Source organism: Protopterus annectens, chromosome 2.part0 (assembly GCF_019279795.1).
Source record: "Protopterus annectens isolate FY-2018-M chromosome 2.part0, PAN1.0, whole genome shotgun sequence".
Taxonomy (NCBI): Eukaryota; Metazoa; Chordata; order Ceratodontiformes; family Protopteridae; genus Protopterus; species Protopterus annectens.
Genome location: NC_056728.1, coordinates 1764684370 through 1764704256, shown reverse-complemented (window position 1 = coordinate 1764704256; position 19887 = coordinate 1764684370). Strand labels below are relative to the sequence as shown.

The 19887-nt window shown below is 35.5% G+C and overlaps 1 protein-coding gene across 3 annotated transcripts in view; it reads left to right on the top strand.

Annotated features, from left to right (window-relative positions):
- TMCO4 (transmembrane and coiled-coil domains 4) overlaps positions 1 to 19887 on the top strand; it is a 1335578-nt gene that overhangs the window by 569316 nt on the left and 746375 nt on the right. For all 3 annotated transcript variants that reach the window (XM_044061794.1, XM_044061793.1, XM_044061795.1), the window contains exon 8: positions 4704 to 4823. In XM_044061794.1, the coding sequence (XP_043917729.1) occupies positions 4704 to 4823 (120 nt within the window). The remainder of the gene's footprint in view (positions 1 to 4703; positions 4824 to 19887) is intronic.

The following is a 19887-nucleotide window of genomic DNA, read 5'->3' as shown; positions in this document are numbered from 1 at the left end:
CTTCTCCTCTCTCAGCTCCAGATCATCCACTCTATCCTATACCAGCCCTCCTACTGCCCAGTTCTATCCCCCCTAATCTCCCACTATATTCCCACCAGATCCTTTGGAGCTCTAACTAAGACCTACTACAAATCTACAAACCTAAGACCAAATCCGGTTGCAACATATATAGCTACCACCCTGCTATGGCTTGGAATAAGCTCTCTCTTGAAATCAGAGCCCTCACTCATCCAAAACAATTTAAGAGGAATATCTAAAGTGTCACTGGACTTGCCACAGTACTCACCCCCCTAAATTCCCCCCATCTAAGAGAAAACAACCCTCTACTCCATACTCCCCCTCACAAATCCTAATAACTGAACTTCTCCAATACTAATATCTTACTGGCTTTTCGGATGACATACACTCTAAAAAAAAACTTTGTGGTTCATCTGATGACACACATACTGTCTACATTCCCTAATACACTACAGAAAGTCCTAAGCTTATACATCTTATTCTCTTAGTAACTACATTTCCAAAACTTTTCTTGAAGATGTCTTAACATGATCTCTGTCTCACTTAGTAATATCCTAAGTTCATAATAATTATTTCTCATTCAGTACACTTCTGAAAATTGTTATTTTTTTTTCTATTTGTAAACTTTGTATTATGTTGTTATCAATTGTTTTTAAATGCAAAACTGTATAATGTATGGAGCTTTTCTCCCTGGGTCTCAGGCTCTTCAGCTCAGTCGGACATACCCAGTCAACAAATATAAAATAAAATTAAATAAAATAAAAGTATTTAGAACAAAAAATAGCCATGAAAGAATTGAATGAAATTCTAAAAGATAGTAATATGAATTCTGCAACAGGACTGGACGGAATTGAATATGGTTATGTATAAAGCAATGGAAGAGTGGCAAAATTTTTTTTTTATAGAAGTTATGAATGAATGGTTAGAAACTGGAATAAAAGAGAAATAGATATGTACAGGAGTTATAAAATTTATATTTAGAAAAGGAAATAAAGAGGAGATACTGGAGACCTTATAACATTGAATAATGCAGATTATAGGTAGCGTTGTCGCCTCACAGTAAGATGTTGTCCTGTTCGATTCTCAGCTAAAGCGTCTTCTGTGTGGAGACATGCGTGAATGGACGTACCTTCGTTGAAGGTTGTGCGTCATAGCTGGCAACTCGGCATGTAAAAATCTACTGCCAATCATTAGCGGACCGGAGTTCCGCTGTGGCGACCCCTAACTGGGAAAAGCCGAAAGACACAAGAACAACATAACATTTTTATGAGGAATAATAACAAAAAGGTTACAGAAAAAAATGGATAGAATATATGACCAAAATGTATTTGGAGGAAAAGGTAGTCAAGAGTTATTATGGATAATAAGATAAATAATTGCATAAATAAAAAGGTAGAAGTGAAGGTTATGATAGGGGGATATAAGTAAAGCTTATGATAATATTCAGTATAAATCATTATGGGGAATTTTGCAGGCATATAATGTAAGCAAAAATATTACATGTAATAAAATCTGTTTATGAAAGGAACTATTTGAAACTAAATGTAAATGGATGGATTGGGAAGAAATAAAAATAAAATGTGAAATAAAGCAAGGCTGCCCAGCTAGTAGGGTAATTTTCTCATTAGTTATGAATGTAATAGTGAAGGAAATTAATAAAATGTCAAGTAGTGCTGGATACAAAATGATGACGGAAGTACAATTGCCAGTAATGTATAATTATGCAGATGATATTGTATTAATTGTTTATTTTTAAGTATGGATTGAAAAAAATAAATGAAAAAATAAGTATACATTTAAAAATAACTGGTTTAAGTATAAATAAGGAGAAAGTAAAGGATTTGGTTTTGAAGGTATGATAGAAGGTGTTCAGTTCAATGAAAAATATATAAATATATTAGGAATAACATTTGGAATGAATACAGACAACAACAATGGGATAATGTACTCAAAGAAGTAAAGGATATGACTAATTTTTGGAAATCATATAGATCTTCATATAGAAAAAAGCACACTTGAACTCCATGGTAATAGGAAAAATTGCTTATGTTGCTAACATTTATGTGATTCCTGTTAAGTATGAAAAAGAATTAATGATGATTATATATTCTTTTGTGTAGGCTCTAGACTGAATCCAGTCAAAAGAGGGATTCTGTATAGGAAAGAAGAGCAATGATGTTTGGGTTTAATAAGCCCAGTAGTACATGCAGCATCTTTAATTTTATGTAAGGTATTAAAAGGAATTATGAAAGAAAATAAAAACTCGATAGAAATGATACTATAATATAAATGCAAAGAATTGTGGGAGGGAATGGAAGTTAAAAAACAAAGTAAAAGCATTGTGAATGAAGAAATGAAAAGAGTACCAAAACAAAATTGTGTTAAGGAAAATACAAAAGAATATATGTGAGAAAAATAGAAAGGAATGGTACTTATGTATTATAAACGCATTTTATTACATTGATCCATGGAAAGATTTAGAAATAGATAAGAAAAAAGCGATAATGATGAGATATAATAACTATAAAAAGTTAAAGAATGTAATGATTTTTTATGGAGATTGTCTGTTATAAAATTGCCGGTTAAAGCAAATATGCCATACAAAAAAAGCAAGATAGCGTATGCAATAAATGTGGAGAATTTGAGACTACTGAGCATGTGTTTTTGAAATGTGAAAGAATTAATAATTTGTAGAAAGAAATTTGTAAAGATAATAGAGTGAAAAGTTTGTTAAAAATTGAACAAATAAATATGGAAATAATAGAATTTGGTTATTATGGTGCATGTAAACAGGAAGAAGTGAAGAAAATGGACAGAGTAATATTTTATGTTTCATGGACTATATGGAACGAGACTAAATGAAATTAAATACAGTGAAAAATGGAGTTTGATAAAGATTTTGGAAAAAACTAATGTTTTGGTTGTGGATAAAAGAGTGGGGGAGAAATGCTTAAATTGATTTGTAAATAGATGTCAATGTAAATCTGTAAATATATGTAATGTATATATCAATAAAAAAAATAACCTACTCTTTTTCGATAGGTGCCATGGGATAATGTCTTATCTGAAGGGTGAAGTACTCAGGAGTGCAGCACCCTGTTTATGCTTCCCTACAGTGGCAGTAATCCAGCTACCTATTGAGGGAAGACAACACACACCTTTCTACACCAAAAGTAATTTTGCTACCTATTGCAACACTGACACTGTTTTGAGATAAACATGCCTTAGCCTAGTAAAAGGAATAGTAAATCCAACTGTAAGTTCACCAAAAAGCATTCCCTTATTTGTTAACTGATATAGTCAGATGGTATCTATTACATATATTGTACTGCACAGCAATAAGGAGCAGATATAATTTTAAAGTACAGTTTAAAGGTGATTTCTGAGGTATGCCTTTGATACCTTATTTTACCGTGTTACAGTTGTTGCTAAGAATAATTAAGAATAATTAAAGTTTGTCAGAAGTATAGTAGATTGCTCTTTAGTTACCATTTATGTTTGTGCATTTTAATGCTAGGTTCAGGTAATTATTTATTATATATTTATATATTTTTGTATGATATGGAATATATACTAACATAGTGAGTTATGTTTTTAGAGTGTGCTACCATTTATGTTTGTGCATTTTAATGCTAGGTTCAGGTAATTATTTATTATATATTTATATGTTTTTGTATGATATGGAATATATACTAACATAGTGAGTTATGTTTTTAGAGTGTGTTCTTTAATATGGTTTAATTAATTAATTGAAGGGGATTGGTTATTTGTTGATCTAAGGCATGTGTTTTTAAAATCTTTATTTAAACCTACTGTTACTTAGTCTGTAACATTCTGATGAAGTCCCATTTTCTAGGGATGAAAGCACTTAATGCTGATTTCAAATACATTTTTATTTCATTTTATTGTTATCTCTTATTGGGTCACTGTTTTTGCTCTGCTGTGACCACCTTTTGAATCTTTAAGATAAGATAAAAAAAATTCTGAGTACACCACCACATAATGCTAAATTTACAAACAAATCAATTTAATAAAACTGGAACACGGCACAACGTAAAAATAGCAGTAGCAATTGCGAAAGGAAGAAAAGCGCTTTCAGCTATAAGCCTTTCTCAGTTTGTACAATTCCTTTGGTTAGACATAGCGCTTTTTGTCCTTTGCTACTGCTATTTTTACATTGTGTCATGTTCCAGTTTTATTAAATTAATTTGTTTTTAAATTTAGCGTTCTGTGGTGGTGTACTCAGAATTTTTTATCTTATTTACATTTACTTGTCTGAGACACCTTCAGCGGCTAAGGAGATATTTATTCATTTATTTTCACCTTTTGAATCTGTGGTTAACATCTGTTTTTGGTATATTTCCATCCATAAACTCTTATTTACAGATGTGTCCTCAGTTCTTGGGCACTTAGTATCTAGCCTTTGACCAGTATTATTGAGTATATTACAGGCTGGAGTTGTACCACTTGATTAGGCTCTCAGCTGAGGCTTATAAGCTAGAATTTTGAGCAAGACAAATAAGGTCTCTTTCTTTTTGCAGGTCTGATATCCAGTCACTATTTTCTTTTTTGGCTTTACTGTTACGGTTCAATATGAATGTACTGAGAAACTAGCAAGTTGTCCTCAATGCTCTAAAGTGTATTTGACAGGCTGTGCTAATATTTTGTGATCTGTCCTAATTTAGGGTACAAAATGAAGAGGAGGGTTGGAGCAATTGAAGAGTTTGAGTTTGTCCCTCTAACAGAAGGAAGCCAGCTGCATATCACAATAGCAATCACTGGATGGCTCTGTACAGGAAAATATGGTATGTGCATTTAATGTACTCTGAGCTGATAATCAGGATGCATGATCAGGGAAGGAATGTGCAGCATGAAAGTTTAACAGATAATTTTGCATTAATATCTATCTGTAAATGCAGATCATACAAAGTTATTTTGAAAGTGAAGCAAGGATCAGGACTATATCATTGAAGTTACACCTGTAAGGTAATTAAAATAAAATGAGTGTAGCTGCTGGAATATTTACTGTAAAACTACCGGAATAGATTACTATGATGTTAGAATAGGTGTTTGACCTGTGTTTTTAGTGAAGAACATCATAAATGAATGACATTGGCACAGACTGACATTCAAGAGAAAGTCCAGGCAGCAATCACGTGAGGTTTAGTTTCTGCACCAGATGGGTGAATGGTGAGGCTTGTTGACCTTTCTGTCATTACTTGTCATCAAGTTGTGTGTGTGTTTCTAGTTAACCTGCTGAAGCATTGAGGAAGAAGTGAATTCATTAAAACAGCCGTGAGCCCATTGGACTGTACAACGTATTGACATTACTGCATTAGGGGTGTTTGTTGTGTTCCTGGTCCGACTCTTACTTAAAATATACAGGCATGGTTAACATTTATTGGTGGAAAGGATGGCACTGTAATGCAGTGGCTATAATTGCTGCCTCCCATCTTGTTTTTTTATGAGGGGGGGGTTGGTTCTAGTTTAGGTGCCTTGATAGAGTTTGCATGTCCTTCATGGCCCATATAGGTTTTGATAGGGTTCTCCAGTTTCCTCCCATATGTTAAAGATATGCTGATAGGTGATTTTGCAGACCTCTAATTTGCTCACATGTGATCAAATGCAGTGTATGATGGACTCGTGTCCCATCCAGAATTAGTTTTCTGTCTTTTGCTTATTGCTTGCTGGGATAAACTTCAGCTTCCCAGTAACCAAGTGGGGGATAAAGTGGGCATCACAGAATGAAAAATGGTAAAATGTGCCTTTCAACAAGGAGCAGAGCTATCCAAACTTAAATGCATGTCATATATTTCTCGAGATACTGTCCCGAATGCCCCCTAATGCCAGAGCATGTTGTTGGAATGAATGTGATCAAGAAACACAGTTGTTCTCAAAGTTGGTGGTATTGTGAGTTTGAAAGTGGAGAACAAGAGCATAGGAACTTAGGCTCAGTACTAGACAAGGTATTCTTAGATACCATATAATGCTAAAAACTCTTCATAGCTGACTCTCGTCCTTTGCTATCTATTTATTGAAACAGTGTCTGAACATTTTAGCTAAAAGTGCAGTAGAGGGTTCCTTGGTCCTGACGACTGAGCCTACTAAGCGGAAGGCCAAAAGACTTAGGCCCAAAGCGGAAGCTGCGCCTCTCCCCATGGACGTCTCTCCAGAGATCTTCCAGTGGAAAGTACTGTGGAATAATCTGAGTAGCCAAAGCAGTCTTTAAAAGTGTTTAACCACTCAGTATCAGTAAAACAAATCCAACACAAGGTAAAGGATTTGTTTTACTGATACTGAGTGATTAAACACTTTTAAAGACTGCTTTGGCTACTCTGACTGAGTGTTTTCTTTGAGGCTTTGACAATAATATGGAGACCATATTCTAGCTATGCTAGAACTCCATTTTCAGTTTTAGTTTGCCTTCAAGTGACAGGAGGTGTGATTTTTTTGCATCGAAAATTAAGGTATTTACTTTAACCTCAGTACTGGTGATGAGAAATTGAAAGTTCAGGAACTGGTCCCGTCAGATACCAAGTTATTTGAAGTATGGTGTGGTTTGTAAGTGATCTTTGAAGTTATACCTTATTGTCCAGTTGTATGGGTCTGTGGAGAACTTTTTTCATGTGCCAAATTTCATGCTTTTATTTTTTTGGTGTTCATTGTGGGGCTGTTGTGTAAGAACCATAGTGATGTTACATTTTAGGTATTTTTCAATTTGTTTTTTGATGCTGGAGTAGAATGGGTTGGATCTGTACATTACAGTGGAGTTAGAAGTGGATAAGCTAGGAGGGTGTTAAGGATAAGAGAGATTAGCAGGGGAGAAAGAATAATACCAGGGTGCTCTTTCTACAGGAGTAGCAGAGAGAGAGAGCGTGAGGGTACGTTTCCAGTTTGCACTTTAAAATATCTATGTAGCCATTTTTTTATTTTCCATTTCACACAAAAACTTCTGTAGTAGAGCAAAAGATTCAAGCATTGCCTCACAAAAATCTTCTCTTCCCAGATATATCAGTGCCCTGATATCCCGCAGTTTAAACCCCAGTGGTACAAATATACTGTCAAGTACTTTATATCTGCTTTTCACTTGTTTTAATTTTAATTCTTAATACTAGACATTTTCGTTCAGTCTGCTGTCTTCCTTCCTGCATTTTTTTGTATGCTTCAGTATTGCTGGTCAAGATGCCAGTCGTTTTTTGCTGCTTTTGCAGAAGGTAATCTTTCAGCTGATTTCTTGTTGAAACATGATTGCCAGTGCATGCCCTTAAAGCTAGTTTCTACACCAGCCAGACATGCACCAGATAGTCTGCCTTTCTTCCCAGCATTTGGACTACATTTTACATCCAGGGAAGTCCATTTAAACTACATTTAAAATACTGCAGGTGTCTTAGCACTTACATCAGTTTTGTGTGTTTCCTGTTGTGATTGTTCTGTATCTGAATAGCTATTAATTGAATGCATTTTTATACTTGCAGTGCTTAATAGTATTTTATTTTCAAGTGGTTTTTTTGCTGTGCCTATATGTTTAAATAATTTCTGACTGGGCTGTCATTTTATTGCATTTTTACTCTCTCGTCTGAAGTTGAAGCTGCATCTATACATTGATTTGGGTTTTATAGTATCCGTTGTTATTTCTCTGAACTCTTAAGTGGATTATCAGCACTGCTCATCTAATTCCTTTTTTAGTCACTTTTCAGACAGTGTCCATTGTTATTTTTCGGAGCGCTTAAGTGGATTATTAACATTACTTATTTTATTTTGTGTTGTAGTAATTTTTCAAACTTAAAACAAAAGCCAGCTTTGGCCAGTTGTATGAGTTGCAAGTAGAGCTTGTGGTGATTAACCCATCACGCCATCTTGGTCATGGGACTGCTGGAAGCTTGAAAGCAAAGCATTTGGACCACAGGTTGTCCCCATGGAAGTACATTTAAACTACTGTTAAAGTACTGCACTTGTCTTACCATTTAAATCAGTTTTGTATGTTTCCTGTTGTGTTTGTTCTGTATCTAAAGTTAAAGGTATTAATTAAAGGCATTTTATAGTTGCAGGGGTTTATAATATGGCATTTTCAAATGATTTCGGTGCTCCACCTAGGTGTTTAAACCATTTCTGTGTGGGCACTCATTTTATTGCATTTTTAATCTCTCTCTCTCTCTCTTTTGATTTTTTCCCAACCACCCTTTTCATGTTGTGCTTTTAAACTTTGAGGTTTTTGAGCTGCCTCCTCCTACTGTATATCTGGCCATGGAAGCTCCTCCCAGGCTCATCTTTTATATACCTGTCTGTAGACGCTCCTCCCAGTCTTATCTTCTCTGCTAATCTAACTGGATACTGACAGATGAAACTGGGAAGGCCATCCCTTTAGGCTGTTAGTGTGCTTTGAAATTGCCTTAAAGTCTATGTATTTTCGTCATTGCTGGATTGTCTGCCTTTGGATCACATTGTAGTTACTTGTAGCTAGTTGTTAGATTTGTTTCTGGTACATATTCACTTTTGGATAAGTAAAGTGTATTTATACATTAAGAAGACGTGGACTGCGGTTGTAGTGGCATTTGAAAGGTAGCCTGGTCTGTCTGAGTCGGGTTACACACAGGTAGTCTTAAGTAAGAATTACTTGCTGTAGCAATTTGTTTGATTTGTTTCTGATAACTTTTAACATTTGGCTAACTAAAGTGTGTTTTTACATTAAGAAGACTTTAACTGCAATTCTAGTGGTAGTAGAAATGTAGCCTGGTCTGCCTGACTTAAGAAACACACAGGGAGGCTTAAATTGAGATAGTTTCATAAGCCAGTGGGTTTTTTAGGGACTTAGTTGTTTGGTGTTAATCTGCACTTGAGAGCTAATTTTGCTTTGTTTATACCTTTAGAAATTCCAGGATCATCCATCTTGTCTGTCTGATTAGAGAAGTACGCAAGAGAGCTCAAAGTGTAGTCATTTATTGGGTAGAAGGCACTAGTTTTCAGCTTTTTTTCTGTCTGCTATAAATGAGGCATATGTGTGTGGTGCTGCTCTCCTGGTAGCAGTGGTTAGCAGGGCCCTGTATAGAAGCAAACACTTAATTTGTAAAATTTACCTAGAAAGCTAGGATTTAGCACTTTAACCTGTAACACAGAAAGACTTTGTGTGAAGCTAAGTTAGGGCATCTAGTTAGTGCATCACTGTAATACACACCACCTCCCTCATAAGCAAGCCCAACAACTACCAGGCACACTGTAACAACCCAGACAGCCTGTATAGCCCCACTTCTCTTACCTAAAATAGCCAGTTACCTATTGACAACCCAGTCAATTAAAGCTCCTCAAAATTCTCTAAAAGACTTACCCCACTAATACCTTTTATCCAATTTTGTAGTTAAACTGAATTCAACCCAGCTCCTCCTCAGCTGTCCACATCATTACAACTGAACTACTAAGTCTCCATACAAAACCAGACAAGCCTATCCATTTCCTTAATCAGTGATGGCAGTCTAGTCAATAAATTGGATCAAGCATAAGGCTTCCTCATATCCACAAAGTCAGATACTCACTGTAACAAAATCATGGGTCAAGGCATCCACCTCTAACTTAAACCACCACTTTCCTTCCTGCTGTTATATTTACAACCCTCATCATGGATTCAGAATTGGTGAAGGATCAATACTTCTAATCAAACACAGCCTAAGAGTGATTGTACTCAGTCAAAACAACTACACTAGTGATCACAATCCCAACTGTCTAGCAGTAAAGTTGTACAGCAAAATATTTCCTGCTCTGGCAACCCCCACCAAGCAACCCTACCAAATTCAAAAAACTGTTACAACAGTATTCACAGTCCATTTGGTCAATCAAAGACGGTGCTAACTGGAGACTTCAACATAAATCTCCTCTGTCCTTCAAACCAAGAGATTAGTGACTTATTCTCTTGCAGCTGGACTCACTCAAATGTTTAAACAACCACTAGATTGAATCTAAGCTCAAGTATCCACTCCTTCCTGACCTTCTAATCACAAACATCCAAAACAAAAATGAACAACATGCTTCCACCCTCCACATTCTCTTTAGCTATAGTTAGACAAATACCTCCACCTAAACATATCGCCTTCAACCTCAAACCCAGAACAACATTTCATCCATACTAAAAAATGTTAAAATACCATCTGGAAATTCATCCTATCAGAAAGTGACCCATAGACTATAGTTGGATCACATAGCAACAAACTACTGTAACTCCAAGACAGACACTTCCCTCAAAGTTATCAGACTCCTTAAAAATTCTTCCAACAATTGGCTGCCTCTGGAGCTTAAATTGCTCTCCAAAATCAGGGATAAAGGTTGGTTACCATAGAAGAAAAATCCATCAATAATCCACACAACTTGAGATCTAGCAAAAAATGCCACAAGAAAGCATAAAGCCAACTTCCACCAGCAACATAACAGCAGAAACAAACCAAATCAGTTTTGGAACCTCGTCAATAGGATTACAAGAAGAAATTTACAGCAAAGACACCCTACCATATCAACCACCACTATCATGCTACAAGGCTAACTACTAGCATACAATTTATTAAACTAATTCTCCTCTATCCTGTGTTCCCCTAACAAAGTATCACAACTCCCCCACCCCTCCATATACCTCTGTTTTATTTTAAAAATATCAGCACCAAGAATATCCAAAAAGCAATAGTTCAGACACCTTTAGATGTCCCTCCCAGTTCAGATAACCTACTTCCTTTTTTTCATCATTCTCTGTAGAGAACACATTACACTACCACTCCTGCAAGTAAACAGTGAATGTATCACAGACAACTTTATGACGGCGATATAGAAGACAACCATTGTTTTTTTAAACACCTTTACTGAATTGTCACTTGTGACATTTACATTTATATAAAAGCAATTAAACTGTATGAACAAGTCCACATTTACAAACATTATACTTCACATATATTGCTGTATACCATATAACCTAAGCAACATTACATAAATTATTCAGTTCCTGCCCTTTCTTTTTTTAAACAAGAAACATCTTTATTAAACCATCATTTATGACATAGGCAATCATACATTTATATAAATAAAAGCAAACCACACGACACAATCCTAGTTGCAATCATTTTACATCACAAACCGTACTCACAAACTCCCAGTTGCAAACATTATACATCACTTATAATCTACCCAATCATTTTCAGTCAAATATTACATAGCTTATTTAAGTCCTGCCTTCTTTTAAACCTCATTCTTCCCCTGTATGTATTGTTCCCATTTTTCCTATGTAGTTTGCTCCTACCTTTTTTTAAAGATCTCAATTCCATTTGTTTTATATCTGTTACTATATTCACTACTACTAGTACAGGTGGTTGGAGACAGCCATTGTTAACCCAAAAGACACAAAAGACTTCAGGCCAATCTCTGTCTTACAGTTCAGTTCGGTTCACAGTTGTACTGAGCAGTGGATACCTAAAGGATTCACCAAGAACTAGTATAAAGGAAATGGTATGAGTTATCAACCTGTTTTACCTTGAGAAAGCCCGGTAGTGACTGGGAGAAAGTGCTTGGTTTTATTTGGAAATCTAATAAAAGCTTTTTAACAAGCTGCATTTGTGTTGGTATTGGCCACGCAAAAGGATTTAAAGCATTTTATCTGATTGTTGCTTTCCGTGTCCTGTTGTGCTGGTCTTTGTTCTTTTGGCTTGGGCTACATTTATTCTCTGATTTTATCAATCTCTGTCTTTGTGACTGTAGGAAAAATCTTGTAATTTATTTTATTTATTTAGTTACTTAATCTTTTGAACAAGTTAGATCCACTAAGCAAGTGTTTTTCAAGTGGGACACCCAAGATGGTATTCTTACTGTCTAGGGGAAATTTGGGTAGAGTACGGGGAGTCTCCTCTACTCTTCTCTGCGAGCATACAAGAATACTATTCTGTGTGGTTCTTCCTGACTTCCATTTCAGGTGTGTAGGCATCTTGGGGAAGCAGGAAGCATGGAGGAGAAAAAAGTTGGTGGTGGTGGTTCTGACGAGACTGGAGCTGTTAATCAACAGCTAAGGAGGCTGATATAATGGAGGACAGACAGGAAGTTGTACAAAGCGAGGAGAATGGCAAAATGATAAACGAAAGTGGAGGAGAGGTGAGTAAGAGGCAAAAAGAGGGAGATGGAGTAGATATGGTTGATTAAAGATTTATTCCAGCATAATCTGTTTGTAATGGACATTGCAACAATTGAGTATGTTGTTAACAACCCTTCAGTCAGGAGAGTTGCAGGATGTTTATCTAAATGAATTAATTGATCAATGTGAACCAGAGAGCAAGAAAGCAGTGTCGTGGGGAGAAAGGATGGACAGAATTCAAGATGATGAAATTCAGGAGGTAAGGAAAGAAAAAAGAAGTCATATGTACAAATGGTAAAAGAAGTTGAAAGAAGAGAAGTGAAGAAGGTAGAAGTTAAAAGACAGTATTGGGTGAGGATAAGCAATAAAACATAAAAGGAACTAGATAGGTATGAAATGTGGGACAGCATCATTTCACCACTGGGTATTGAACCCAGGGAGGTAAAAGCTTTGATTTATATTAATAAAGGGACTTTTTGTGAAATTTTTTTGAGGCTTGGTATATGGAAAATTTTTTTAGAATACAAAAAGAAAAAAAGATGTAAACCCTTGGAACTTGTATGTTGTTCAGGCATACAACAGAAAGGCTAAAAAAGGAGTATTTATACAATTTCAAACTGAAGTTGAAAGAAGTTATTTAAAGGACAACTTAAAAACTATGCGTAGAGATGTTGTGGATGTTACGAAAATATATGACAACAGAGATTTATGGACTGGGGATGGGAATGTGGCGTAATATTGAGAATGCAAAATGATAAAATTGTACATTTGCCGAGTATAATCAATGTACAGGGTGTAAGGTGATGATTAGATATCGGGAACAAGCAAAGACATGTTTTTTATGTGGTAAAGATGATAGCCTAATTAACAATTGTGATAAAAAAAGGTTTTATATGTGGCAAAGTTGGTCATGAAGCAAAAAAAATGAGATCAAAAATGTTTAAAATGTGAAAAGACAGGACACTTGTGGATGGACTGTTCAGCTGTAGAAAATTGCACACAAGAAACAAGATTAGACCAAGACAAGGAAAATGTTATATACCACAGAAGAAACACAAAAATAAAAAATGAATGAGAAAGATGTAAGAATGGATATGAGGGAGTGTACTAGTGAAACAAAAGGAAAAGGAGAGATACAGGAAGAAGTTCACAACTCAAGTGATGAAAGATAAGATAAATGGGTAAGAGTGAAAAGAAGCTGTATAAGAAAAGAGTGAAAGATGGAAAACAGAAGTTTAAAATGTAGCTCTAGGGGAAAAACAAAAAAGAAAAGGATAAAAAATATAACAAATGCCTTTCCTTATAGTGAGAGTCCTAGTCATTAATGTTAATACTATAAAGAACTTTTAACGTAGGTGAGGAGTATTGGAATGAGTATTAGACATGGACATCATACCATTAATAGACATAAGAATAACAGAAGAAGAAAGAATACAGATTAAGATTATGGGAAGATAAGGTTATATGGAACTTGGGTAGTGAGAAATGTTCAGGTGTAGATATTTTGGATTTTACGATAGCAATGATTAGAAGCATAGTAATATTAGACATAAGATTTAATAACCAAATGTATTGGGTGATTACACTTTATGCATACACCTTAGAAAAACAAAGAGAAATAATGTTTAGGAAAATACATGACTATGTGACTGTGAATATGCAAGTAATAGTAATAAGAGACTTTAACTGTGAGTTAAGTTAGGCGGAAAGGAAGGGGTGGATGTTAGTTATTTTAGACATGATCAAAAACAATAAAATGTATTTATGGGAAAATAAGCACTGGACATATAAAAGAAGTGATTTAAGAACTGAAATTGATTATTTTATAGTATCAGAAAGTTAAAAATACTACATCAAGGGTTTAAAATTACAGGATTTTCAGATCACTTAGCTATATGGCTAGAGATTCAAGAAAATAATAGGTTACATAAAAATAGGTAGAGGAATAAAAAGGATTAATGAATCTGAAATAAATGAGTATGTAAGGGATATAATGCAGCAACTATGGCTGGATCATATAAATATAAGAGAATTTTATAAAGATTGGACAAGTTGGTGTATTAGTTCAAAAGAAAAATATAGAAAAGAAGTACTAGCATGGCAGAAGACAAAAAGATTAGAGGCAAATATAAGGAAATTAGCAGTCAGGTTTTTAAAAATAGATAATAGAGAAGAGTTTATAGAAAAAGAGAGAATGTTATACGAAATGAATCAAGGGAAAATAAAAAAAAAATATTCAAGCAAAGATATTTCTTACAAGGAAGAAAAGGAAGTAGTCGTACCTTACCTAAATAAAATGGTTAAGGAAACAGTAAGAATAATAAGAGAGTTAAGAAATGAGAGAGGATGTATAGCGAATACACAAAAAGAAGTTATGCAGATAACTAAGAAGCATATTTTGGAAACTGTTTCTACATGTGACACTATAAGAAAAAAACAAATGGAAGTTAAATTAACTGAAGAAGACAATAAAAGAATGAAAGACAAGATCACAGTGACATAATTCAAAAATGTGCTGAAAACAGTAAACATAGAAGCAGCTACAGGTTTAGATGAACTTAAGCACTTAATGTATAAAGATATGCAAGAGTGGCAAAAAGAATATTTTTAAAGGTATTGAATGAATGGATTGAAAAAGGTATAAAGGATGAAAAATATGTATATTTGTAAATAAATTTATATGGAAAAAGAACAGATATAAAAAAATAGAGACCACTGATATTAAATAATGATTTTTATGAAAATAGTAGAGAAAAGAATAGTAAGCAGAACTAATAAGTTGTTAACTGAAACGGTCATTTGAATAAAAGGGAAAGGAAGTCAAGAAGTTTTGATGTTAATAAGACAGTTGGTAAATGAAGTAAAAAATAGGGAACAGAATTAAAAATACTGGTATGGGATGTGAATAAAGCATTTGATAAAATCTAATATGAAGCATTATGGGAGATTTTGAAAGAATATTATTTCAGCATAACTCCAAGAAACTCAAACTGGCACCCAGCAGATAAACCTCAAGCCAAGACAAAGTCAGGTACCACAGAAAAGGAACTCAGTACGCCCTTACAGTTCAAAAAATAAGCTGGTTTAATAGTAGTTTAAAAAGCATAAATGCATTTAAAAATAGCGTTTTTCTTATTCAGTTAGACTTCATCAGATATATAAAGCTTCAGTTAAAATCACACCTATATATACCTCAAAATGTTCAACCAATAAAAATTCTCAATTTTCCTGATTAATTATAACTGAAGTGTGACTTACAAAGTGCCTTGTGCATTAAAACATTAAAAGTACTTAAAATGAATTACACATTGCAAAAGCATAAAGAACATCTAAAAGGTGATGGTATAAAATGGTGACAGCACAAAAAATAACATATTTCACAGCTTAACATATTTAACTAAATAAAATGTCTGTTTCTGTTAAAATTTACTAGTTAATGGAGTGCATGCTAAAACATTAAAATGTATTTACTCCCTCTGGTGGTTCTTTTTTAAAATGACATATTTAATGCGAATGAACAAAAACACAATTTCTTCTTTCAAAGCTTAACAGCTCTCAGTTGGGGTAGTAAAGTAGTAAGTAGTAAAATGGTGACAGCACAAAAAATAATACTTCACAGTTTAACTTATTTAACTAAATAAAATGTTTAATTCTGTTAAAATTCACTAGTTAATGGAGTGCATGCTAAAACTTTAACTCTAAAGGAGGGTTAGGGTTACCTGATTTTAAACTGTATTACAGTATTATTAACGCATATAGGCTGTGTCAAATTTTAAATTATGAATCAAACACAAACGTATGGTCCCCCTTATGGTCTAGAATTTGGTATGAACAAATTAAAACACTTGGGTGCAATCATAGGGCTCTCCTATTCCTAAACTTAAATCAAAAATCTGTCTATGTTAAGAACTTACATCCACTTATTAAACAAATGGTTTTAACTACTCAAAAGAGTTTTTCATCTGTACAGTTATTAAATGCCCTCCTTCTACTGCAACCTATACAGCTTAATCCTAATTTACTATTAAATAATTAACTGATAATCTTCCAAGATTATCCCTTAGTAAGAGATATTACAGTATGGGAGATTTACAAATGGAAGGGATGTGATATAACACAATTACGAGTGAAATTAAATCTCCCAAAGAAATACGTAAATATTATGAACTCACTCTGATACATTGTAAACACCAAATTTCCACCTGATAATTTTGATAAACAAGACACTAATTTAGCACAGTTAATTCTAAAAAAATCTAGCAACCAAGGGGAAAACAATTTATAGAGTCTACAAACTTATAATTGATATAAAACATCATAATCATACTTTATTTTCCTCATACTGGCAAAAGCAAAACCCACAAATTACTGAACAAGATAAAAAAGACGCCATTGAAAACACACTGAAATTCAGTCCGTTCAAAAAGTTGCTTTACACCCAACTTATGATTAATAATGATGCATATTTTACTCTTCAAGAAATGAGTAAATTTAATAACAAGTACCCACCTGAATGTCCTCACTGCACTAAGCAACCAGCAGACATTCTCCATGTTATGTGGGAATGTAATAAAGTTCATAACTTATGGTGTTCATTAAGGGCAAGACTAGAGAAAATTGGCTACCAAAAAAGTACTTTATCCTGGGAAACAGCTATACTGCGCATTAATATAAATAATCTTCCAAGAGTCTTAAAGCATGTCCTCATCACTATATGTGCTTTTGTCAAATTTTATATTACAAAGAATTGGACCCTTGCAACCCCACTCTCATGGGAAGGTTTTAGCAATTTAGCAATCAAATACATCTCCTCCCACAAGCTACTATATGTTACTAAGAAACATAAATACTACCAAGAGTATTGGGAATACCTATTAGATATCACTCTCAAGAGGTAAAAATATTAATTTTAGAAGTGAAATATTCAATGTATGTAAGAAAGTCAATAAGGATATATTTAGAACCTTATTATCATCGTCATTGTATAAATCTTTATGTTGATAAGATGATCACAAATAGATGTGTACCCTATGTAAAGGTTTTAGTTTTATCTTTCCCTCATATTTGTAATATTCCCCTGCTCAGACAAGCTCCACGTGGGTTTACAGAGTGGTCCTAGCAGCAGGGAACTCAGAAAAGCGACTACCTTCTGGATTTAAGTATCTTTGCTTTTTTTCACTTGAAATAGCTTCTGTAGCTTACCTTGAACTAGCCTGAACTGTTTTTTTAACTGATTGCTGCATTATTTTAAAATCTGCACTTAAAGTTACATTTTAGTCTAATTTGATCGAAAGTTTGCTTGTTTGTTTGTTTAATTTAACTGTGGAGGCTGCCCACTAAAGTGTGCTAGCCTGTGTAACTAATTTATCACTGTTTCTGCATTTTCTGTGTGTTTCTACCAAAAAAAGAAAAAAACAAAAAAAAAAATCCTTGTTTTCCTGCCTCCCTCGACTAGTTTAGACCAGTTTACAGGCATTGCTGTATTCTGGGCTGTGGTGTAGTTCCTGTGTTGTCCATTACCTTACTTGGATAGAAGGAAGTTTCTTTGCTCACCAGTGGGAGTGGGGAGCCTTGAGCAGCCTACCTGTCCTTGGAGGAAGTGACCTCAGCACAAGAAGCTGTAGTAATTGGTTGTTTGGCTCCATTTCTAGCTCTTTTGTAGTTCACTGTTTAAAATCCGCCTCTGGGCATTCTTTTCTGGCTATACTGCTCAGACAAGCTCCACGTGGGTTTACAGAGTGGTCCTAGCAGCAGGGAACTAAAAAAAGCGACTACCTTCTGGATTTAAGTATCTTTGCTTTTTTTCACTTGAAATAGCTTCTGTAGCTTACCTTGAAAGAGCCTGAACTGTTTTTTAACTGATTGCTGCATTATTTTAAAATCTGCACTTAAAGTTACATTTTAGTCGAATTTTATCGAAAGTTTGCTTGTTTGTTTGTTTAATTTAACTGTGGCGGCTGCCCACTAAAGTGTGCTAGCCTGTGTAACTAATTTATCACTGTCTCTGCATTTTGTGTGTGTTTCTACCAAAAAAAACAAAAATAATCCTTGTTTTCCCGCCTTCCTCGACTAGTTTAGACCAGTTTACAGGCATTGCTGTATTCTGGGCTGTGGTGTAGTTCCTGTGTTGTCCATTACCTTACTTGGATAGAATGAAGTTTCTTTGCTCACCAGTGGGAGTGGGGAGCCTTGAGCAGCCTACCTGTCCTTGGGGGAAGTGACCTCAGCACAAGAAGCTGTAGTAATTGGTTGTTTGGGACCATTTCCAGCTCTTTTGTAGTTCACTGTTTAAAATCCGCGTTTGCACGGCTTTGCGCGGTCGTACGCATAGTGCAGTACCGGTTAAACTTTTTCTGACTCCGCCAAGTCTGTTCTTCAAATTTTCCCTTAAGGAAGCTCTACTCTTAGTATAACCAGACTACTCACTGTATTATAAGCCTAGCACTTGTTCTCAATACTTCTACTAAGTAAGCACTCTGCATTTAAGTAAAGCACTACATCTACTTACCACCCCTGTGAATACCCACTTCCCTTAAAGGTATACCACTCCCTTATACTGTTCTAGCATGTCGAGTGGTAGATTACTGGCGTCGTCTCCAGTTCAGCTGGTCAATCTGGGCATCTTGAGACAATGCCACAATTGTCTCATGTACACAGACAGCCCTCTCCTCCTCCCAACACAAACACAAATACATGTGAGAGATGCAACTATATAGCCAAACTGGAGACTGAACTCTCTCAACTCAGGGCTGGCATGACCAGACAGGAGGAGATGGCAACCACACACACACAACAATCCCAGTCCCACATAGACCTACCACAACTGCAAACCAAACACATAAAAACACAAAGACATACTCGGAGGCTCTAATAAAAAAACTTACCAAAACAACAGAGGCTCCCAAAGCAGACATCCAAAAATCCACCACCTCAAAACAAAACACATGCAACACATACTTCAATAAATCAGTGTGTCGACCAATCGCAGCCCTTAAGGCCAAACACCTTGCCTGATACACTAGTAATAGGTGACTCCATAGTCAGACACACTGATGTCCCACTGACCAGGCTGAACAAGGAGAAGGTGACTGTGAGCTGTCTATCGGGAGCTAGGATCCGCCACATAACACACGCACTCAGGTCACTCCAAAGCAAGTACAAATATGACTCCGTCATTGTCCATGCTGGTGTGAATGACCTGAGACGCACCTCCCTGGACTACATGAAAAGAGACATAGAGGAGCTCTCTGATTATGTAGCCCAGGCTGGTATGACCCTGACCCTGAGCAGCATCTTGCCCTCACCAAGAATGATACCACAATACAAAGACAAGATGATCAGCTTTAACAATTGGCTCAAGTACTGGTGTCATTCTAAGGGGATCCAATGTCTGTCTGCCTGGGATGATATGTTGGACAAGCCACGCTGCTTCGCAAGGGATGGCTTACACCTGTCACCACTGGGCTTCCGGATATTGGCTAAGGCTCTTGCCACCCCCATAGTGCCTTTTTTAGGCAAGGCTCAAAAGACAAACCCACCTCCTTAGAAAACAAAAATGAAAAAAAAACTAAGGGTAATGCTGCTCAACGCCAGAAGTCTAAATCTCAAGATGGGTGATGCACTCCTCAGCATGGAGAACATCGACGTCTGTGCAGTAACTGAAACCTGGTTTAAGGCTCCTGAGAGCACTCCAGCGCTACCAGGCTATACCTCATATCATGCTTTTCGGCCCCAAAACCCGGGCCGAACCACAAAGGGAGAGGGGGAGTGTCCATATT